This window comes from Danio rerio, chromosome 3 (assembly GCF_049306965.1).
Source record: "Danio rerio strain Tuebingen ecotype United States chromosome 3, GRCz12tu, whole genome shotgun sequence".
NCBI lineage: Eukaryota > Metazoa > Chordata > Actinopteri > Cypriniformes > Danionidae > Danio > Danio rerio.
In genome coordinates this window covers 6,602,532-6,627,500 of record NC_133178.1, presented here as the reverse complement: position 1 = coordinate 6,627,500, position 24,969 = coordinate 6,602,532, and the positions used below count along the sequence as shown (strand labels likewise).

Here is a 24,969-nt window from a genome sequence, read left to right as displayed (position 1 = left end):
TTTTCAACTCTGTCCTTTGTCGACAAATTAAGGTAACGTTGAGCAATTCCAGCGTCATGGTTGTGACATTTGCAGTAAAAACTTAAACATAAATTCATAGAGAAAGCATATGTTGACTAATTATGTTGAAAACCTGTTTATATTTTTCAAAACAACTTAAAGGAGCAGAAAGGCATCCCTATGTACTAAAATGTTTATTTTAAATCAGGAAAATAAGCTTGGATTATAGAAGTGACCAAAAAAACTGCAAGTTTAAGGTATGCAACAAACTTTGTACAAATTCTGTGAACTGCACAACCCAAAAGAAATGGTGATCATTAAAAAGATAAGTTTGCTCTCTATAGAACAAACTTGACTGATTTTAATTTATTTTGCTTTTATGTGGAAAAAGCTTGGTTACGGATGAAGTAGGCACTTGTGTGACTTTGGAAAATCAGATATAATTGGTTGTAAACATTGACAGAGAGATTTGAGTATTGTTACAGTACTACAAATTACAAACCTACTCTAAAAACCTAGAAAGAGTTTCAATATTTTGGTAAAAACTTTAGTTTTTTCATGGCAAGGTTGACATTTGCATGGAATTGCTCATAACTAGGGCCAGACGGAATCTGCGGTTGTTTTTTGCAATTTCTGCAGAGAATTTTGGTAAAAGTCTGCGGATTTCTGTGGAATTATTTTGTGAGTATCATAACTAAAACCTTAATATATCAAATAAAAAAATATCTTTTTAACTTTTATTTAATGTTTAAAATGCAAATCCTATTAGATTCACTTTATTTGGTAAATAAAGCAAGTACTGCATATAATATATCTAGTAAAAGACAGAAAATATTACTGTACAGACTGCATTGTACATAAATCAGATAAACATTTTCACACTAGTCAATAATATTACTGAAATTAGGGTAAAAACTAAATAAATATAGATTTACACACGTTTACTCATGTAAATGAACAGAATTAATAATGGGCTAAACATTTGTGGAATTCTGCACGCGTAGATTCCGGGTGGGCCTACTCATAACCAACTTCACCTTAATGGAAATGGTTATGGGTTTGAAACCGAATTCGTTTATCACATTCGTTCACTTTTGAACAGCGACACGGTACAGTAGCTATATTTCTTATGACACTACTATAAATATTTGCTGTGTTTCAAATCCACTTTCAGAAAAGTGACTATTCACAAATATGTCGGTTTTTTTGGCCCCCTGAAGGAGTTTTTATTCCTTTTTATGTGCTGTATAATTATTATATTAAAACAGACATTATTTGATTTTAACAGTATGATAGTTTCACTTATCGGATTCATTTCTATGACAATATATCGCACAACAAAAACTAATTTATTGTGACAGTCCTAATTACAATATGAATTCAATTTCACCAGATATTATTAGGAAAGGGTTCATTCATTTTAATTGATTGTATTGACTCCGTAGGACAGGAAAAAGGAAAAAAATACAAGCATAGATTAATACAGTAAAGCCAAAATCAAAGTGAAATACACAGTATTCACAATGACAAGCCCTACACTAAAAACCGAGAAAGGGTTTCGATATATTGGTGAAAACATTTATTTATTTTTTTATGGGAAGGTTTATCATTTATCAGGATTAAAATAATCAAAATAAGCTGTATTATTGAGGTAAAGATGGTTTTATATTCGCACATTCATTCATTTTTGAACAGCGACACAGTCACTACATTGGTTAACGCACTGCTTTGATTAATTGTTCTGAAATCGCATGTAATTGGGACTTTAAAACAGCATTAGCACTATTTAATAGACTGTAAACCGGGAGTCACCAACCTCTATGAAACTGAGAGCTACTTCTTGGGTACCGATTAATGTGGAGGGCTACCAGTTTGATAAACACTTCTCAAATAACAAATTTGCTCAATTTGCTTTTAATTATAATTTATGTTTTTGGTAATAATTAATAATCATCCATGTGACGACACTGATCATGTTAATGATTCTCACAAAGTTACCAACAATGATTAAACAGGGTAGAAAATACCCTGTATTTAATATATCAATGTGCAACACTTTATTTTTATTTATCTATGCAAATTTATAAATTTTTAATGATTACTTTTATATTAGATGAGCTTACTAGTAGGTGGCGCTATGGTGAGCTATTTTTATAACAGGCCTGCGGGCAACACACAAGATCCTCGTGGGCTACCTGTGTACCATGTTGGTGACCCCTGCTGTACAAAGTACAACAATGTTGTACTTCAATAGTCATTGGCTGCGAATATGATTTCCCTGTTTAGAATTTGCAAATAATACTTTTCTGAAATTATATTATTAAGGAGACGGTCCAAATGCACAAATCTAAAACCATCTTTACCTTAATACAAGCTGTAAGATACGTTTTGTGAAAGTTTGATTTTTACTCAGAATTTTGTTGACAGCAGTACTATCTCACACTGACGTAACGTTAATTTGCAAATGTGTGAATTAGTAGTCATTAAATGTCCCATATGGATTCTGAATGACTTTATGCTAGAACGAAGTATCTCCATAATCATTAAAAGTGTGAAAATCAGTGTTGGGCAAAGATTAATCTCGATTAATCACATTCAAGTTAAGTTTATTTTAGCATAAGTTATGTGTTTGTGTGTATTATAAATATCCATTTTATATGAAATACACACAAATACATAAAAGAAAAACTATACAAGCTTTTTTTTTTTGCATAGCTATTTAAATTTATATATAATTTGTATTCTATGAGTATCTAATTTATATTAACAAGCATATTCTCAAATATATAGGCTTGTGCGTATTTATTAATACATATACACGGTACACACAACAACTAAAAAAATTGTATGTACATATTTTGTTACATTATTAACATGTTTAATAGTTAATGTTTCTAAGCAAAAACAGTACCATACATTTTCCACATGATTCACAGATGAGTGTCAATGCTAGTTAAATCTTGTCGTGTAGAGCAAGAATCATAATTGTGGCAGTAATAAGCTTCGTAGCATGCATATAGAGTATAATACTCACAAATTGAAAATTAACATGTTTGTTTTTTTAATTTATTAGCATTTTTCTATGTGCACATGTTTTCCTAACTTGCAGCACATTTCTGCATTTGCATGTGTTGAGAATTTGTGTGCTGTGCACGTGTTGTCAAGCTGCCAAATGTATTTATTTACTTTTTTAACCATGAGTTTTCACCCATTTGTTCATGTTTTTTAATATGTAAAAATATTAGTTTGACAATACATTAATTTATTCATTTTATTTACAGGGTCCCAGCGGGGTCTTAAAAAGTCTTAAATTCGCTGTTCTGGGTCTTCAATATTTTTGCACAGGTCTTATTTTTGCGATGTCCATGTAACGCTACATCTAATGCTCATTTAAATTTTTTTGTTGTTGTTTGTTGCTAGGTTTTTAGGGTGTTGTAGTTCTTTATTTCACTAGTCCAATTGTAATTTGCGGTATTTCAACTACAAAAGGTCAACTTGCAATAGCCAATCAGCTTTCTGATATCAAACTCAGTGCGCGCGGCGAATGTGACATCATCGCTGTGCTTTGAGTGCGCGCGACATGATTTCAGCTGGCAGAATATGCCGTTATTTCACTGACAAATGTCGTAAGTTGTTGTTTTATGGTGCACCTTATGGATGTTTAATAAATGCTTTTAAAATAAAACTATTCTCTGTGTCTAAGTGTTTGAAACTGGAAACATCTCATACAATGACAGCCAAAAATGTGATGTTTTATTAGATTAAAAATGTAATATGTAACTCTATTCCAGTATTTTGGTTATTGGTAAGAAATAGTGTACTAATATAAATCATATCAAAAAGCACGAAAGGAAGAGGGAACAGTGTGCTGAGAGTGCGCAAGAAAATTTGTGCATGAGCAGTGCATGTTTGAGAGTGAGAAAATATGCGCGTGAGCAGCGTATTATATTCGAGAACTCGCACGCAGTTTTGCCCACAAACAGAGGAAATCGGTGCATGAGCAAAGAGATTCGCCCGCTTGTTTTACATGAATGCGCTCATGACTTCTAATACTGCGCTCACGACATTTGTCACTGAAATAACGCCATAGCGGAGCTAATACAATTTTTGAGACTTTTGAGACTCGCACGGCGCCACATTTGATTTGAGTTGAATATGAAACACTTTGAAGAGATTTTGTCTGAAACAGGTACGTCTGTCTGTACGGAAATCTTTATGATCCATCCATGCGTGATCATAGGGAGAACCAGATGACCAATAATTATTGGCTAGAAATTGCAACAGGCATGAGGTATGACTTGCAAAAACCTGAGGTATAAGTTTGTTAAAACAACAAAAAAGAGGCCCCCAAAAACATCTTCAATGATAATGATTATGTTTTTATTCGTCTGATTTTTTGACCACCCCTTGTCATTTAAAAAAATATCTCAATGGCGAACGCATAAAAGCCTCGTCTGTTTTGTGAGATGTGCGAGTCAGTGCGACGCAGCGCCAGGCGGAAGTATAAATCAGCATTAAGATGTTTGTTTGTTTTTTCTGTAGTTCAATGGTGCATTTAACCTGTTTTTAGTACTGTTCCATTTAAATAAAATTATTTTACCCCCTAATTTTGTGCTTTTACATTTTCTCTCGCGTGTTTTTGATATTGCAATATAGGTCTTAAATTTAATACTTAATGGTCTTAAAAAGGTCGTAAAAAGTCTTAAAATTGACATCTGCAGTGACCCTGATTTAGTACAAATCAAAATAAGCATTTTGTTTCTTTGTTTAATGAGTAAGGATCATTGTTTCACCTTAATTTGACATTTTATTTTCATCCAAGTTGCCTAAAACCAAAGTTTAAACGCATTACTTGCATTTATTTTGCTTTCTATGTCTGTAAAAATCACTTTTATACATTTGATGAAGACACCAAAGTGGACTGTCTTTTCTTTGACTTCCTTAAAGTATCCGTCACATCAGTCTATAATAGTAACGGCAGATCCAGATTTAGCTGAATGATGAGTGGTGTAGTAGTTTTTAGCTCATGACTATTTTATTATAGTTGCATACCAGAAAATATTATAGCATGGTTACTTTCAGAAAGTACCAGCACTCTTAAACACTTCACTTTAAATAAATAATAAAAGTATCATCTGAATGTATTAGGTAGTTGTTGTGTAGTGTTAATCTATCTGAAATGTCTTTTATGGCTGTTTGTTAATTGTAAACCTTTTGTCATTTATTCTGGGATCGCCTTGAAAATAGCCTTGATGCTGCCATGCTGCTGAAAGGTGTATAAACACAAATGGTGTGAAATAGTTTCAGATGGTTAAGAATAAAGACAATCTGTACGATTGTTGCTCATAGGTATACTATATGGATGTTGTCTGTATTGCACTTTGATGTAAAAAAGGGCTGCACAATATTAGAAAAATCTTTATTTTTCTGCAATATATATATTACAATTAGGCCTGTCACAATAATCAATATATCTTCTTATCATGCTATACATGGACGTGACCTCAATACATTTTTTGTGACATGTTATGTATTGTTTAGGAAATACTGTATTTTCAAGCTTTCTTTAAAACTACTGGTGGCTCAAAGGTGTTCTAATTAGCTCTAGATCCTAAAATGATAATAATTTTACTTATTGCGATAATTTCTTTGACAATATATCACACAAAAAACCTATTTATCGTGACATGACAAATTTATAAATACAATTCAGGGTTCAACGCTAAGGAATTTTTCAACTGGCCAGTGTTTTAGATTTTTACTTGCCCTGCCAAAATTTTCAATGGCCTCACCAAAAAATAAGTTAATAGCTATTTTTTAGCCACATATTTTAAATTATGTCAAAAGCCAAACATAACTTCAGCTTAACTTTTCTTTAAATGCAACTGACAATTTTAAAAATTACAATTGTGTGTAAATTTAAAGGAAAAAAGAAAAAACATTATTGATTTTATATATATATTAGGGCTGCTCGATTTTGGGAAAATCATAATCATGATTATGTAGGTCATAATTGTCATCACGATTATTATCAGTTGAAGTCAAAATTATTAGCGCTCCTGAGAATTTGGTTTTAAATAAATATTTCCCAAATGATGTTTAACAGAGTAAGGAATTTTAACAGTATTTCTTCTAATATTTTGCTTCTGAAGAAAGTCTTTTTTTTATTTTAGCTAGAATAAAAGCAGGTTTAAATATTTTGAAACCCATTTTAAGGTCAATATTATTAGCCCCTTTAAGCAATATATTAAGCCTTTGAATTGCACTTTAATCTGAATGCTAGTATTTTGAAAAAATATCTAGTAAAATATTATGTAATGTCATCATAGCAAAGATAAAAGAAATCAGTAATTAGACATGAGATATCAAAACTATTATGTTCAGAAATAAGTAAAAAAATCTTCTTTCCATTCAACAGAAATTAGGAGAAAAGGGTTGCTAATATTCAGGAGGGCTAATAATTCTGACTTCCACTGCATATATACAGTTATTTTCCACTCTGCAAAGGAAAAAGAAATAAATACAATAGAATAACACTATGAAACAAACTGTGCTGTAAGCATCTTTACTGTAAGAAAAACACTTTAGCTACAAAAGTCCTTCAGTCAAGAGCAGTGAGGGATTTTCTCCTTGTTGTTTGATTAATGATAAAAACAGGCGGCAGCAGGAATATTTTGCGCGGTCACTTTAATGGTTTCTCTTTCACACGTCTTTTGATTCTTAACTTGTTTGTTTATTACACAAATAAGGGTTAATATGAATAATCACTAAACACCGCATTTTGACACTTATTTAACCATTAAATCGCTCACGTTAAAATGACTTTAGATGTCTGCGCTCCTCTGCTCTTCTCAGTGTTCGAATGAGACCGAATGCTGACCGCATACTTCTGACTGTGTGTGCGTGCTGCACACACACATAAGCACATGGTCTTTCGCACTTTTAAGAGCAACAAATGTAAACAACTGGAGAGGGGGCGGTAAATGATGCAATAATCGTTTATCTCGATAAACGTTTTTTCATAATCGTTAGAAGTCGAAATCGGATTTTCGATTAATTGCACAGCCCTAATAAATAAATATATATATATATATATATATATATATATATATATATATATATATATATATATATATATATATATATATATATATATATGACACCCACAGACATTGTCCCCAAATATAAAACAAAGAGGTAAGACTTTCTCATAAATAGCCTAATTTCAGTTGTCAAGTTTTGTAAAAAATCTATCTATTCGATTATTCAATTAATACAGAATTCTGGATTATAGGCTTAAAGGCCCATGAAACCCCCTCGTTTCAGCAGTGTGTTTTCACACCTCTACTTTGGAAAAAGTCAGAAAAGTGGGCGTGTCCAGCTCTGTTTAGGGGGGAGTGTCGGAGGAAGAAAAGAGGCTTGGTATGGGAGTGTCTATTTGGGCACGCTGAATTTCAGAGTCAAAACACACAACCTCAGCGGACAATGTGACTGTGTTTACATGGACATCTGTAGTCGAATTATTTGCCAAATTATTAAATGGTGGACTTTAACTGCAGTTTGGCTCTTTCATTCAGGGAATTCATTCATGCCCCTCACGACAAACGAGATATTTGATTCGAGGAACTGCTCTAAGCGTGTATTTTTCATGCAATGTTTGATACCGCACGGCGAATGAGAGAAAAAAAACCTCCGCATTTCCCGGAAACTTAGATACACACGGGAGGTAGTGTCAGAAAGCCGCGTGTGTTATTCCGGTCACTAAATCCAACACGAGGTTATAGTTTGGTTGTAACTGTTTGTTTGATACGAATAAAATACGACCTGAATAATCAAAGAGCACTGGTCGCTCACTTACCAAATCTGTAGAGACAGGACAATCACCAGCAACTAGAGCCGCGTCTTTATTTAGAGGAGACTACAAGCGAATCCGGATCTCAGCGTTTGCAGATGAGAACAGCTCTCAGGTAAACAATGTTCCTCCTTAGACACGTAAGTTATTGTTGTCGAGCGTCGCTTACACTGTTAATCCACGCGTGAGTCTGCGCTCACATAGAGAGAAAATGAAAACAAAACGTAACTGCAGCAAACTATAAAAGCAACACTTCACGCTTGTTTTGCCAACACAACGTGGCGTCTTTGCCGTCTACACTATGACAGTAATGAATATTAATGAAGTTGCACTATAGAGCGCGCTGATTGGTTTGAACCAAGCCTTACTCATGCATTAATGCAGCAGGCTGTAAGACGTAATAAGACACACTCTGGCACAGACGTCCAGTCTGCACGCTGGAATACAACGCTATTATGTCATGACCGTGACGCAGCTTCAAAAATTTGTTTCAAACCGGAAGTACGAATTTGCTTGAAATAACGCCAAAACGACCAATTTACACTTTTTAGTGAAATATAGGTGTCCTATAGTGTTTTTAGCAGTGTGGGACACATATACGACTGTCAACAGCTCAAAACATGTGTTTTGGTGTTTTGTGACCCTTTAAATTATAGAGAGAAATAACAGATTAAGATAGACTACAGTCAGATCTTGAAGCAGATCAATGCTGATCTTTCTTTCGAGCTGTCAAAACAACAGGCCTAATACAAATTATTAAAATATAGAAAAATGAGCTGATAGCAATTTCTGTCAATTTTTTCTAACGGATAAACAGCTCTCTGTGATGTTTCAGCATACTTTCATATTCAACATAAAACTCATATTTGTCGGTAGGAATGATGACATGCCGCCGTACTCATCATTCTCTCTTCATATAGTCGTATATATGCCAGTTACATATCCAGAATACACTGTGATATATCCTGGTTCGTTGGATCGTTTTGCTTTCTCACTGCAATAGATCCACTCCAGAGTTTGATTCAATCGAGCCGAGACCGCCTTATTCAGGCAATCTCGGAGCAATTGTTTTGGTGCGGATCTAAGTGTGATTGTGGGATTCACATGCCTAACGAACTGAGCTTGCTGAGCAAAAGAGACAGGTTCTGAAACAAACGTCTAGGTGTGAAACGCACCTAAAATTTGCATGCAACTGACAAACAGTCGAAACTTTAGTGACAAGGCAGCACTGGCCCAATTGGGCCAATAACTATCCTGTAATATGCTGTCTCGAGCGGCTCGCGCATGCTGGCCCTTGGCCACCGGGCAATCTTTATTGTCGAGCCCTGCAATTTCACCAGATAGCTTTATAAGGAAAGAGTTTATTATTTAGATTGATTGATATGTCTCTGTAGGTGAGGAAATGATATATAAAATATGATTTAAAAAAAAAAAGTAAGAAACTTAATTGTTTTATGTTCAATCCACTTAAATATTTAAAAAACAGTTTGAATAACTTAATTAATTTGTGTTGGGACAGCATGAAGGGAAGCGTTTTTTACAGTGTACAGTCTAACAGTATTCATTTACAGGCAATGAATAGTGTTGTAAAATTACACTGCATAATCTACAACTAAAAATGATAGTTTTTATAGGAAATTAGTCTTCATTAAAGTTTAAAACGGCACAATTTCTTATGCCCAAGTGCATTAACCCTTTATTAATTCTGAAATAGGCTATAGTGCAGCCCTAATAATAAAATATTGACGTTCTATTGCACACTGATGAGTAGCAGAAACCTATAATGCATAACTCATACCTTTTTGCATGTAAACAATTGGATTAGTTTTGTCTGACCTGTTTTATTTGCTCCTGAAGGTGAGGAAAGCTCCTCAGGGTCTCACTCCAGCTCTGGACCCCAGCGATCCGTTTGCAGACGAAGACAAAGAGCGGCAGGAAGTCGAGGCTCTGGCCAGGAAGTTTGAGAGCAAATATGTATGTATCGTACATCAGCACCTGTCATTGAGTGTTGCATGTTTTTAAGCTGATTGTGCCTAAAGGTCCCATGAAGTGCCTTGAAAATGCATTTTGTTTTATGTAATCGCAGTTTAAACATGGAGAGGGCGGAGCTTATAGTAGCTCCTCCCCTTTAACACAGCCAATAGAGTTTTGATTTTATCAGAGCTCTGCCATTGAGAGTAGTTGAGCTCAAGCATCAAATGAAAAGCTAAGGAGGCTGGGAGTGTCAGATATTAGAGGGCATTTGATTGGTCAAGACTGAAGTATGAGGTGACGTAAAAAAAAAAGTTGATTCATTTTGGCGGAAGGGAGCTCTACACAGGGTTTCTGCAGGGTCTTAAAATGTCTTAAATCTTAAATTCAAAATTTTAGGCCTTAAAAAGTCCTACATTTGCTGAAATATTGTGTTGTAAGTCTTAAATATCTTTTTAAACAGGTCTTAATTTTCCTTTGTTCATGTACTTATAACAAATCTGGCCAAAACTCATACAATAATCACCAATCTTCTCGATAAAACTTGCATTTTTTATTTAAAAAGGTAGTTTTTAATTTTGTTTATTATAATGGTTTAATTATTTTCCTTACAAACACATTTGTTTAATAGTTCTCCATGTATTTACTGATGAGGACACTGACCTGATTGTTGTGCATACATTTAGTTCATTATAGTTTTTAATACTTTTAAAAGATTTGTTTAATTTAATTTTATTTTAAAGAAAGTTTATGTAAAACATGTGTATGGATACAACTAGAGCTTGCTTGTTTGTACACAATATTTAAAATATTTAGCTAAAAAATGTCATGTAAAAATATATTTTTAAAAATAAAACATATATTATTGTATTAATAAATGTATTAAATTATTGTAAAAAAATTGATAGGGCGAATTAAAAATCTTTTCCATCTGGGTCATTTGAAAGATTTCTTAGTCTTCAGCCCTTTATGGGTCTGAAATTCCATTCCTAATGGTCTTAAAAATGTCTTAAAGTCGTAAATTTAACTCTGAAACCTGCAGACACCCTGCCTCCATGTTTTATCAGTTTTATATCTTCTACACATGGATTTTGTCATTGTTTTGTACCACACTATCATGTAAAAAAAAACAACAACTTTATTTTAATTTGGACCTTTGAAAATCTAGCATGTAATATTGACACCCAGTGGTTAATGTAGGTGTTTCAGTTCAATTTTTAATAGCTGATGACTCAATGTGAATGCAGTTTGCCAGATTGACACGAACAGTAGCGAGTATGCCTGTTGATCGAGCCTTACTCTGTTGTCTGATCAGTTAATGTTTACGTTTCTAATATATAGTAATTATACAGCACAGTGAGTTTTATAACTCTGAATCTGCATCTCATTTTATTTCTAGTATCCTCAGAAGGTTGCATTTTAGGCCACATCCACATACAATAAGCAGTCTACAAGACTAAAATAAAATGCGCTGTTTTCCACCAAGGCAACCCAGGGTGTGAAATATAGTTGGCTAAACTGGCAGTGGGCTGGTTATAGAGGCCAAAGCAAAGACAGACATACTGACACTGAACGCTCATTCTCAGAGGAGAATAGCTGACTTTAGCATTTATTTTCAGCATTATTATACATTAGGAGTTTTAAAAAACGTACATGCAGCCCCTTTAATAAGCTGATTTGTGTAATGTCATGTAAGTGCATGACTCAGATTTGTTTTATTGGCTAAAGGTCAAAAACAACCTAACATGCAATCTGAACAGGTAGTTTTTTTCTCAATATTCCAGCTTCGCTTTGCATGTAAACTCTCTTACAGGCATTTTAGCACATTCATCCTGCTTAAGCAGGCATTTCTAGACAGGGGACGGTAGGGCTGCTCGATTTTGTGAAAAATCATAATCACGATTATTTTGGTCATAATTGAATTCACGATTATTCAAAACGATTTCTGTTACAGTCAAAATTATTAGCACTCCTGAGTCTTTTTTTAAAAAATAAATATTTCCCAAATTATGTTTAACATAGCAAGGAATTTTAACAGTATTTCCTCTTATATTTTTTCTTCTGGAGAAAGGCTTTTTTATTTTTATTTTGGCTAGAATAAAAGCAGGTTAGAATACTTTGAAACCCATTTTAAAGACTATAATATTAGCCCCCTTAAGCAACATATTTTTTGATTGTCTGCAGAAGAAACTACTGTTATACAATGACCTGCCTAGTTACACTAATTAAGCCTTTAAATCACACTTTGAATCTAAATGCATGTATTTTGAAAAAATATCTAGTCAAATATTATGTGCTCTCATCATGACAAAGATAAAATAGATCAGTTATTAGAAAAGAGTTATTAAAGCTATTATGTTCAGACATCTTCTTTCCATTAAACAGAAATTGGGGGGGAAAGAGTTGCTAATATTCAAGAGGGCTAATAACTCTGACTTCAACTGAGTTATTTTCCACCCTGCAAAGGAAAGAGAAATAAATACAATAGAATAAAATATAAAACAAACTCTGCTTTAAGCATCTTCACTTTAAGAAACACTTTAGCAGCAAAAGTCCTTTAGTCAAGAGCAGAGGCATGTTCTCCATTTGTTGTTTGATTAATAATCATAAAAACAGGCGGCAGAAGGATTATAGTGCGCTGTCTCTTTAATAGTTTCTCTTTCGCGTCTATTTTGATTTTCAACTTGTTTGTTTATAACACAAATGATGGTTGACATGAATAATCCCTAAACACTGCGTTTTGACACCTATTTGACCATTAAATATACATATGATGCAATTATGCAATGATATGGTATATGATGCAATAATTGTTTATCTTGATTAATGATTTTTCATAATCATTGGAAGGCATAATCGAAATTGGATTTTCGATTAATTGCACAGCTCTAGGGGACGGTGGTAATATTTCTTACACTGACACTTTCTTGGTTTAAAGCTGGTTTAAACTCACACAGTTGATACAGAATCAAAGAGCAGTGCTGCATTTGCACGTACTGTAAAGATGTGAAAAATACACCAGCACAGCTTCTGACAGATTTCACACAGACATTTTTAAGCTGCTGATGCCAATGTTTGTTAGAAACTCATGTAAACCCAATTTGTATTTATTTTTAGCATAGCCGGTTTACTGAGTTGCATGTGAACACATTAAATAAATCATGCAATAATTGGATTTTTGGATGGTTTTTCTATTATTTGTGTATGCAAACGCACTCATTTGTGTGTTTAATATGCACATGTTTGTTTTTCTTTACCGTGGAAATAATTAATCTTAAGCATAACTAGTTAATTAACTTGTTTAATGCCTCCACTCACAACTTTTTTGTGTATTTCTTTAAGCTTTCTATTTTAAATAGAAAAAAAGGAATGTTTTAATTAAAATAAATCAATGTCACAAGACCTATATGAAGAATCTGTCACCAGTATTATGATTAATATATAATTAATTCATATATAACATACTATTTATATGTATAACACAATTGGTTTAAATTAAAATTGGTTAATTAGAGAGGTGCAAGAACAAAATGAGATTCAATTGTTTAGGTATGGTATGTTATGTGATTTAATTATCTTTGAATTGAGCTTTTAATTGCATTTTGATGTTCAGGGAGGCGCTGTTAAGAAGAAGAGGAAAGACCGGATGCAGGATCTGATTGATATCGGTTATGGATATGATGAAACGGATCCGTTTATTGACAACTCTGAAGCGGTGAGTGTAAGGGAGAGAGGTCTATATTGATTCTCAATGAGAGCATCATTCTGTCTTGAAGTACTGTTTAGTAACACATGAATACCACATGAGGGGGAAAATGACACTGTCATAGATTTGCCATTTGACCACATTCACATCTTTTCTTAAAAGTCAGAAAATGTTGCATGAATCAAAGTATTTTGCTGATAAATCTGTGAATACATTGAATCACTGCTGTTCCTCCACATTCATGACTTAATATCTTGCATAATTTACATATTTCAAGTTGTATGATCAAAAACATCTCTTCAACTAATGTATAAATATCTCATTTATTTATTTATTTTAACATTTATTTTACATTGAAAACCTCTTGAGATGTGTAATGTCTTCTTCAAGAGTGTCCTGGATTGTATTATCTATGTTTATATTCAGTAGTCAATATTTGAAGTGTATCAAAACCTTTCATCAAAGTTGTCCTAAAACTATTAAACACCCATTCTTGTCTTGGAACTAATTTGGAAAACCTTTTTGATCCACTTTAAATGTTGACTACGGTATCAGTGTATGAATGTGAATATATTTGATTTTTGCATTAGTAAAAGCTGATGTCGTCTGTGTGTGTGTGTCTCTTCACAGTATGATGAACTGGTTCCTGCATCTCTGACCACTAAACTGGGCGGTTTCTACATCAACACTGGCACACTGCAGTTCAGGGTGGCATCTGAATCTGAGGGAGAAGATGCTGGAAAAGAGTCCAATCACATTAAGGTGATTATCATCATCATCATCGTCGTGCACCTTCATGATCGCTGCTGTAGCTGATGATTCAGGGAGCTGGAGTTATGTTGCCTACGTTTATGTGTGCTAATTTCTTGTGGGGTTGCAAATTAAAGGGGGAGCTATTATGTTGTTTTTTACAGGATGTAAAATAAGTCTCTCATGTCCTTAGAGTGCGTATGTAAAGTTTCAGCTCAAAATAGCACACCGATAATGTTTCATAACTCTGAAACTGACCGTTTTAGGCTTTGATCCTAATTGTGCTATTTTGGTGACTGTTGCTTTAAATTTAAATGAGATTGTGCACCTTCCAAAAGGGGGTGGGGCTACAAATGCCTGTGTGTCAGCATAGTGACAGATTAAAAAACAGGGCTAACGTTATTTCTAGGGGTGTCACGATTTCGATTTTTAATCGAAATTTATGCTCAATTTCGGTTATCGAATCAAAAAATAGAATCGTCGATGTTGCCACGCCCCCATGTCACGTCAGCTTGGCTTGCCAAGCGGGAAAAAAACAGGTTTGTTGAAGTGCTTGTTAAACTGCAGAAGCAGGAGACCCGTCGACAGAGCTTAAACCCTCTCCTCTTTCAATGAAGTCGCCGGTGTGGAAGCATTTTGGATTTCCAGTGAGTTATGTTGACAACGTTCGTGTTGTCAAAAAAAAACACACAGTTTTGCAAGCTCTGCAATGTACGTATTACGTACCGTTCGTCCGATAGACAACACCGGCATCGCGATCCTCCACCCGCCCCCGTTGCAAATTCGCTCGGCGCTCGCGAAAAGTACACACTCAGGCCCTGTTTACACTGTCTTTGTTTTTAAATGGCATTTTGGAACGACAACGATTTGACATCCACAGTGGCGTGTAGCATTTCTGAGCAGCCCTCCTTCCTCACTACCTCTGAAAATGCACATCACGTGACCACACAGACACGGACGCACTCGCAGCCATGCGCTCGAGGCAGCAGGTCCAAGCAGTCAGAGGACTGCTTCAATCTTTCACTCACTTGTACTTAGTCATTTTAGCGAACACCTCAGATACTGTTGGCTGGTTACTGTTGGTTGTGCGTCTTTTTTACTGACGCCATTATAACGACACAGATCACTGCCTATTCCCGAGTCCCGCAGAAAAAAGTGATTGACAGGTGGTAATTATGTGTGTATCTTGCCTTTATTCATTTACTGTATGATTTGTTTATGGGTAAAACAAAGACCATCCAGGTCAGGTAGTTTAAACAGTAGGCTACAAATAATTAATTGGTCATTAATTAATTAATTATTCATAATCGAAATCGAATCGTGCCTTTAGAATCGAAAATGTAATCGAATCGAGGATTTGGAGGATCGTGACACCCTTAGTTATTTCTATTGAAAACTGAAATCGTGAATGTTATTTTCAGCAGGTGAAAACAAATAGCGGACGGCTGTTTATGCCAATAAACGAGAGATGGTCACTAACGCTGGGGCTTCAGCGTCAACGCTTGACTGATGGCGTGTTTGAAGTTGGGGCTGACGCGATTGTCATAGCAGCGTCAACCAATGAAATTCAGTCAGCAATAGGCCACTGTCTAGCTGGTGTATTTGCATACAGTGGGCTGATTGGCTGATGCTTCCGTCGGCGCTTAAAGTTGAGCTAGTCCCAACTTCTGCAGCGAGCAGCGCCTCTGAATTGGTGCCGACAGATCCACAATGCAGTTCGGCAACGCCTGACGTCACCCATTCAAAGTGAATGGGAAGCGCTGACGCTGACGCCCCATGTGAATGGGGCGTAATGGGCAGGGCTTTCCCCCCCTGATGATTTGTAGAAAGAGAAAATGTCAGTCAAAGTGTTTCTGCAGGCTGGCTATATACACACTAGAGCTGCACGATTCTGGCTAAATCGAGAATCGCGAATTTTTTTTTTTTTTTTTTGCTTAAAATAAAGATTCTCTCACTATTCTGTAGATGTAAAATAAATGTATGGTAAAAACAAACATGTGGCACAACCTCGATAATAATATTATGTGTAGGTCTACTGGTTTCTATAAATAATTCTATTCTACTTATAATAATTCTGATGTTGAATTTTTATGTTTGAGATATGTGCTTGCAATCTGTCATATTAGACAATTTTATTCACTGGTAAAATCAGACATTTGCCATTATCAGATTATATTCAACAATATATAGGCTAGAGTAGTTATACTGACACTGTAAACATTTATTTTCATGCACAACTGTGGGTTCGTTATGAAAGAAAAAACATCAAATGCTTGTCGTAATCATAACTCTAAAATGCGATATGATCATTTAAATGAAGTGCACACTTTCGGTTTCATTTTGGCTGCTAAGTTCTTGTTTATACTTCGCGCGCGGCTCCCAAACGATCACTCTGTGCCACAAACTGAATATTATTTGCAACTATATTACCTGTTACTCGCAACATATGAAGGTTCTGTTCACTAAAGGAGACGCGTGCGTCTATCATTAGAATGCGCACCCGCCCTCTCTGTGATAACAGCTCACGGTCAGCAGCTCACGTCACGTGTGATTTCCCGATCGCGAAAACATCATTATATTAAGACAAAAATTTAATTTTTAGGTGAATTATACCTTGTAAATACAGTATGCGACTCATTCAACATCATATGGAGGTATCAATGTCACTGAGCAATGTGTGTGAAACACTGAAAAGACTCATTCAGCCGCCTTTGCTTCTCTCCTGAACTTGAAAATATGATTGACAGAATCGTAGAAATGCTGGATTAAGATCGTCTAGGGGATCGAATCGAGATCGCGATCTTTTAACGATTAATTGTGCAGCTCTAATTCACACAATAAAAAACTGTGTTTATCCCCTTATAAATAGTTTTTTTTTGCATAATAAATCAAAACATGTCTGAATCATGCTTGCATACATGCATGTGGATTTATTTATGGTAAATTGGTACTTGAGAAAGACGACAGAACAACAAGTGTAAATAATATAATTGTGAAGTAAACAATTGTGAGGTAAAAGCTGTAAAATAAAAAAAAACATAATAAAAAATAACCAAATAAACATTAACTGTACATTTCTGCAAAATGTTTAAAGTTGCAAAGGTTTGCAAATGAAACTCGCTTATGCAATAATGGCGATCTTTTACCAGATGTCAGAATGTAAAGTTGTGTTTATGGTCAGTTTGTTAGATATATGCTGGAGGATTTTTATCTGATGTTGGGATTAACAGCGTTTGATGTTTTCTGCTTGGATTGACAGAAAGAGGGAGAGGAGCGGGTGATAAAGCGAAGGAAAAAGAAGCAGGATGGAGGACTGGAGGAGAAGAAACCCAGGAAATTCAAAGTTCCCAAACCGGGGTTAGTTCAGATGCTTTCACTGTGGGAAATCTGAGATGTGAACGACAACTACAAGAAATTGTATCCGTTGCAACTTTGTGAAGTTTATTTATAAACTAATTTTGAGAGGATTGGGTGCTTATGGTTGCTTGCAGCCAGCCCCACGTTATCCAATTTGTGATTGACCAATCAGGCGATTCCTAAGTGAAGAATCCCCCCTTCCACCCCTACTTCTCTTTTCCTAGATGGTTAGCACTGTTGCCTCACAGCAAGAACGTCACTGGTTCTAGTCCTTACCAAGCCAGCTGACGTTTCTGTGCAGAGTTTACACGTTCTCCCCGTGCTCACATGGGTTTCCCCCGGGTTCCCCGGTTTCCTCCCACCGTCAAAAAACATGCAACCTAAGTTAATTGACTAATCCAAATTGGCACCATAGAAATACTCCTAGTAAATGGTTATCTCTTAAGAGCAATCACTATCTGTTCATTAGCTTTTACAACAGAGGAATTCTCGAGATCTACCTTAGCTCAAACTCCCCTCTCGCCTGCAAACGGGAGGGAGCCCCGGGCTCGAAGATCTTATGAGCTCAGGGCTCTCTCCCCGGACAGCATGCCAAACTAGCTTTATAAACAATCATCAGCTAAGTGTGAACTCTTGAAAATAACCATTAATTTTATTGAATAATTTATAAAATGAAGACTATACTGTATTATTTTGCAGTTGTTTATTTAGTTACTATACACCTGAATGGTGTTGGACTCCTCTGAAAGCAATAAAACACTATTTATTTTATTTGTATGTTTATGCAGATGCATTTCCCTACAGAACCATTCCAACAACATCTAACATTAGAACTCTTTTTCAAAAAGATATGTTCAAGTCATCTGGTGAAATTGTAATCATAACACTATATACAGTTGAAGTCAGAACTAGAGGTTTGCTGTCCCTTGGCTCTAGATTTCTGCGGCGCGGGAATAAATTTCCGAATAAAGGGCGGGAGTGGTCGGTAACAGGTTTAATTTGGAATGGCAGCGGGCCGTCTAGCAATATCCCTCCCGACTCCCGAGCGAGCAAGCACGCGTATGTAACGTTATGTGTATGACTGAAACAGCAAGATGCTGCGTTTAGCTTGTTTGTTCGTTGCTGTGCGTGTGCATGTTTGTGCGTGCGTGCGTGTGCATGTTTGTGCGTGCGTGCGTGTGTGTGTGTGCGTGTGTGCGCGCGTGTGTGTGTGCATGTGTGTGCGTGTGTGCATGTGTGCGTGCGTGTGTGTGTGTGTGTGTGCACGCGCGTGTGTGTGTGTGTGTGTGTGTGTGTTTTTATAAAGACTACTTGTTAAAGGCTGTCTGGACTCTGTAAAGCTGGGTGGATTGCGATTTTGTTCTCCCCCCTGTTCTTTAGCGGGATCTGGCGCGGCGGGTAGAAAACAGGGCGGGTCGGGCAGCGGGACAACAAATGCTGAATATAAGGGGGAGCGGTCGGGTTCGGGCTAAAACCTGGCGGGAGTGGGATTCAAAATTTAGTCCCGCGCAGATCTCTAGTCAGAACTATTCGCCCTTCTATGAATTTTATTTCCTTTCTCAAATATTTCCCAAATATTTAACAGTATTTTTCACAGTATCTCTGATAATATTTTTTTTCTGAAAAAAGTCTTATTTGTTTTATTTTGACTAGAATAAAAGCAGCTTTTAATTTTTCTTAATTCATTTTAAGGTCAATATTATTAGCCCCCTTAAGCAATGTTTGTTTTTTGATAGTCTACAGAAAAAAAACTTCATTATACAATGACTTGCCTAATTACCCTAACTTTACCCTAATTAACCTAGTTACACTTTTAAAGTCACTTTAAGCTGTATAGAAGTGTCTTGAAAAATCAAATATTATTTACGGTCATCATGGCAAATATGAAATGAGTAATGTGAAACAGAAATTGGGGATAAAATATACAGGGGGCTAATATAACTGTATATTCAGCTTTCAATTCAGCTTTATTTGTATAGCGCTTTTACAATGTAGATTGTGTCAAAGCAGCTTCACATAAATGGTCATAGTAATTGGAACAGTGTGGTTCAGGTTTTAGTGTTTAAGTTCAGTTCAGTTCAGTTTAGCTCTGTTCAGTGTGATTTAATCATTACTGAGAGTTCAAACACTGAAGAGCAAATTCATCGATGTGTAGCTCTACCAATCCTGAACCATGCGAGGCAGTGGCGACAGCGGAGAGGGAAAAAAAACTTCACCTGATGGGAGTGAAGAAAAAAAACCTTGAGAGAACCAGACTCAGTTGGGCACGACCATTTTAATTTCTCCGCTGGCCAAAAGTCTTGTGAAGAACTTCCTTCGCCGTGGTTTATGCTGGAAGATGGCCTCAATGAAGACTCGTCTGTCCCTGGAGCGTCGCTGGAATCAGACTCATGTTCTCCACTCCCCACGACCATCAGCGCAGCAGCAGCTCAGGATATGGCCTGGTCCCGGATATGGAATCCTTGGGATCATCACGTCGCTGGTCTTGGATCCAATCAGTGACTCCGCCTAATCTGAGGACCTCGGGATGAGTATCCCCAGGTGAAAATAGAGAATAAAGAGAATAATTAGCGTAGCTGCTGTTCATAGTGTATATAAGCAAGATGTAGAAGCCAGTGTGGAACCTGCTAGGTGATGCACTGAGTGTATGCTTTACTAAACAGATAGGTCTTTAATCTAGTTTTGAACTGGGAGAGTGTGTCTGAGCCTCGGACATTACCAGGAAGGCTATTCCAGAGTGTAGGAGCCATGAAAGAGAAGGCTCGACCTCCTTTACTTGATTTTGCTATTCTAGGTACTACCAGAAGCCCTGAATTTTGAGATCTTAAGGAGCGAGTTGGTTCGTAGCGAGACAGAAGGTTGGTTAGATAAACAGGAGCTAGATTATTTAGAGCTTTATAGGTGAGAAGTAATATTTTAAATTCAATACGAAATTTAACAGGCAGCCAGTGTAAGGAGGATAAAATTGGGGTTATATGATCATATTTTCTAGACCTGGTCAGAACTCTGGCTGCTGCATTTTGCACTAATTGAAGTTTGTTAATAGAGGATGCTGGGCAGCCAGCAAATAGAGCATTACAGTAATCCAGTCTCGAAGTCATAAAAGCATGGACTAGCTTTTCTGCATCTGAGATGGATAGCATATTTCGTAATTTAGCGATATTTCTCAGATGAAAGAAGGCAGTTTTAGTGACATGGGATATATGGTTTTTAAAAGTTAGATTGCTGTCAAATATGACACCCAGATCTTTTATAGTAGAGCTAAAGCTAACTTTGTATCCCTCTAATTGTAAATTGAGTTGCGAGATCTGCTGTGTGCAAGATTTAGGCCCAATAAGTAATAATTCTGTTTTGTCTGAGTTTAAGAGAAGAAAATTGTTGGTCATCCAGTCTTTGATGTCTTTGATACACTCAGTTAGTTTAGAAAGTTCAGACGTCTCGTCAGGTTTAGTGGAAATATATAATTGAGTATCATCTGCATAGCAGTGAAAGCTGATCCCATGTCTTCTAATAATGTCTCCCATAGGTAGCATGTAAATTGTAAACAGTAAAGGGCCTAAAACTGATCCTTGAGGCACCCCATACTTTACTGGGCAGATTTGTGAAGGCTGTCCATTAAGATTTACAAACTGGTAGCGGTCAGTTAAGTATGACTTAAACCATTGTAGAGCCTGTCCCTGGACACCTGTAGACTTTAAGCGATTTATGAGGATATTGTGGTCAATGGTATCAAATGCCGCACTAAGATCGAGTAAAACTAATAGCGAGACGCACCCTCGGTCAGCAGCTAAGAGTAAATCGTTGGTTATTTTCACTAAGGCGGTTTCTGTACTGTGGTGAGCCCTGAAACCTGACTGAAACACTTCAAAAATATTGTTCGTCTGCAGAAAAGAGCATAATTGAGTGGAAACAACTTTTTCTAGTATTTTAGACATAAATGGAAGATTTGAAATAGGCCTATAGTTAGCTAAGTTGTTGGTGTCTAGTTGCGGTTTCTTAATAATAGGCTTAATAACAGCTAGCTTGTAAGAGTTTGGAACATGGCCTATAGATAAAGAAGAGTTGATAATGTTAAGAAGAGGTTCTCCTATAGCAGGTAGCAGCTCTTTCAGTAATTTTGTTGGAATTGAGTCCAGCATACACGTAGCTGGTTTAGAGCTATTTATAATTTTCACTAACTCTTCATGTTCTATGATTTTGAAGCAGTGTAGGTTATTATTATGATTTAATGAAATATTTACAGGATTTGGAGTATAAGCCGGTGCAGAAAGTTTGGCATCTCCTATTTTCTGTCTAAAGCCTTCTATTTTATTACTGAAAAAATTCATGAAGTCATCACTACTAATTTGCGGTGGAGTAGTTTGTTCCAAGGATGACCGATTATTTGCTAATTTAGAGATGGTGTTAAATAAAAATCTAGGATTGTTATGATTATTTTCTATCAGTTTGCGCAGGTGCTCGGTCCTGGCAGATTTTAGAGCCCTCCTATAGCTGGACATACTGTCTTTGTACGCAATTCTAAAGACCTCTAAATTAGTTTTTTTCCATTTACGTTCCAGGGCGCGGGTTGCTGTTTTGAGCGCACGAGTATGACTATTATACCATGGTATAGTTTTAATCTCTCTAGCCTTTTTTAATTTTATGGGTGCCACAGTATTTAGTGTGCTAGTAAAGATGGCATCCATACTGCTGGTTACTACATCAAGATCATTTGAGTTTGCGGGTGCATTACGAAATAGAGAGAGATCAGGTAAGTTATTTATAAATTCATCTTTAGTTGACGGAACAATAGTTCTACTAGGGCGGAGTATTGGAGCGGGTTTGCTGATTTCAGGTAAACATAGCTTATATAGTAAGAGGTAGTGATCTGTAATATCATCACTTTGTGGTATAATGTCTACGTCAATAACCTCGATTCCATAAGACAGAATTAGATCTAATGTATGCTTTAAGCGATGGGTTGGACCCACAACGTTTTGCTTTATCCCAAGTGAGTGTATTAAATCCATAAACGCGAGCCCTAATGTATCATTAGCGTCATCTATGTGGATGTTAAAGTCACCTACAATTAGCATTTTATCAGTTTTGACTAGTAAGTCAGAAATAAAATCAGAAAATTCTTTTAGAAATTTGACATAGGGTCCTGGGGGTCTATATATGGTGATTAAGGCGAGAGATAACATAGGTTTTTGTATAGTATCTGGAAGCTGAACATTAAGCGATAATACTTCAAAGGAGCTAAACATAAGTCCGTTTCTCTGTTTAATATTAAGAAAATCACTAAAGATTGATGCAACTCCACCACCACGACCAGTTTGACGAGCCTCATGTTTATATAAGAATCCTGGAGGAGTTGCTTCATTTAAGCTAATATAGTCATTTTGTTTCAGCCAGGTTTCAGTGAGACAGAGTGCATTAAGATTGTTTTCTGTTATTATTTCATTAATGATAAGTGCTTTAGGTGCAAGTGACCTGATGTTTAGGAGACCAAGTTTTACGAAATTTGTATTTTCACTTTCTACTGGTTTTTCTGGTTTGATTCTTACTAGATTTTTCCTGGAGCACACAGTACGTTTATTTCTTAATCTAATAATACGAGGAACAGACACAGTCTCTATAGGATTCGCCAGACATGCGTTACTGATGTTTAAGTGGGGTGAACAAGAGTCTAGGTGGCTATAGTGTGAATTTTGTGAATTTTTACCTGCTAGTCAGATGGTGCGAAGTAGTCTGGAGATGTTGTCCGACAGGAGTTCAGCTCCGGCTCTACTGGGGTGCAGGCCGTCAGGACGGAAGAGCCTAGGACGCTCCCAGAAAAGATTCCAGTTATTAGCAAAGAGCAATTTCTGTTCTTTACACCATGTTATTAGCCATTCATTCAAAGCTAAAAGTCTACTGAACCTTTCATTTCCTCGGCGGTAGGTAGGAAGCGGCCCAGAAACGATGATCTGCGTGGCGGGCGAGGTGCGTCGAACCGTCTCGATCAGGCTCCTGAAGTCCTTCTTCAGGATCTCCGACTGCCGGAGCCCGGTGTCGTTTGTCCCCACGTGGAGGACAACGGCACCAGGGCTCTCGGCAGCGCCCAGGATGGTTGGAATCTGTGTAGAAATATTTTTCACACGGGCACCAGGAAAGCAGAAAGTACGTACTTTATTACCTTTTGAGGAGGCGGCACGGACGTGACGAACGATCGAGTCACCGATGATGGCCACATCGGGACCCGACTCGCGGAGAGGGGAGAAGCGGTTCTCCGTGGAGATCTCGAACACAGGCGGAGACGTTCTGCCCCGGGATCTGGGAAGCACCTTGCGCGGCTGCACCCAGGCGCCGTGGTAGCCGGGTGTCGGCGTGAACGACGCCTGGCTGAGCCGCGCCCCGGGTGCGCTGGGCCTGGACAGAGAAGGACGCGGGGTTGAGGTAGAGGGAATGATGTGGTTGTAATTTCCACGTACCTTAGGTGATGAGACGGCCTTAGCATTAGGTACGGCTAGAAGCCGTTCCCGTAGCCGCGACCGTCTTACCACCAGCGCGCGGATCTGGGACTCCACTTCTTCCAGCTCCAGCTCCAACGCCTCCATCGATGCTTCTCCTGCACACAAGGACAGAGACGGAAGCGACATTTTACGGGGTAAAGAGCAAAGCCAGTAAGTCAAAAGTGTATGGTTAAAGAGGTCGGTAGCTTTAGCTGACCAGCGGCGCTAGCAGGCTAAAGCTACAAACAACAGGCGGATGCTCGAGGGACAGACCGTTTTTAAAGCAGCTTTGTTTGTATAAATGTATTAAGGGTTTGGTCACCCTAAGTAGGAGAGACAAATACTTAGCGAATGAGGAAGAATTTAATGATTAAGATTTAAATTGCGAGTAAATAGCAAGTCCAAACTTCAAGCACACAGTGTGTGACCGAACGGAGACAGTGACGCCAGTGAGACAGTGACGCCAGTATATTGCAGAAAAGCAAAATATTGCAATGTCAGATTTTTCCCCACATCATGCAACCCTAACTGGTTGTGTAGAAATGTCTTAATCTCCTTACTGTGCCACTTTGATTATTTTTCTTATTTAAAGGTGCTGTATGTTAGTTTTTGACTCTTGTTTAAAGCGTAAAAATACCATAATATGTTTGCAGATATTTCAGAAACATGCTGAGGGAACATTCTTTTTTATCTAAAAAAACAATGCTGATATTCTGCTTTGAAAATGTGAATTACGTACCGCAACGGCTGTCTTTGTTTTGGTCTTTTTATTTTGCTTTAGTTTAGCCAATTGTATTTACATTCAGTCGGAAAGGCTCTCAAAGTGAGCGTCCTTAACTGAATTGCGACCTCCAGTGGAC

The 24,969-nt window shown here is 36.9% G+C and overlaps 2 protein-coding genes across 7 annotated transcripts in view; one reads left to right on the top strand and one right to left on the bottom strand.

Moving 5' to 3' along the window:
• ubn2b (ubinuclein 2b) overlaps window positions 1–24,969 on the top strand; it is a 57,392-nt gene that overhangs the window by 662 nt on the left and 31,761 nt on the right. For all 3 annotated transcript variants that reach the window (XM_005164318.4, NM_001104940.1, XM_073942260.1), the window contains 4 exon segments: window positions 9,710–9,826; window positions 13,437–13,538; window positions 14,160–14,291; window positions 17,539–17,636. In XM_005164318.4, the coding sequence (XP_005164375.1) occupies window positions 9,710–9,826; window positions 13,437–13,538; window positions 14,160–14,291; window positions 17,539–17,636 (449 nt within the window).
• LOC110439335 (uncharacterized) lies at window positions 19,592–24,560 on the bottom strand. 4 transcript variants are annotated; one of them, XM_073944103.1, is made up of 3 exons: window positions 24,383–24,560; window positions 23,794–24,225; window positions 19,592–23,734 (listed from the first exon to the last, which is right to left on the bottom strand). In XM_073944103.1, exons 2-3 carry the CDS (start codon window positions 24,212–24,214, stop codon window positions 23,541–23,543), a joined length of 615 nt encoding a protein of 204 aa, XP_073800204.1. In that variant the 5' UTR covers window positions 24,215–24,225; window positions 24,383–24,560; the 3' UTR covers window positions 19,592–23,540. The 4 variants fall into 4 exon arrangements, with proteins under 4 accessions (XP_073800204.1, XP_073800202.1, XP_068074082.1 ...); XM_073944101.1 differs by having other exon boundaries at window positions 19,592–24,225; window positions 24,327–24,560; XM_068217981.2 differs by having other exon boundaries at window positions 19,592–24,225.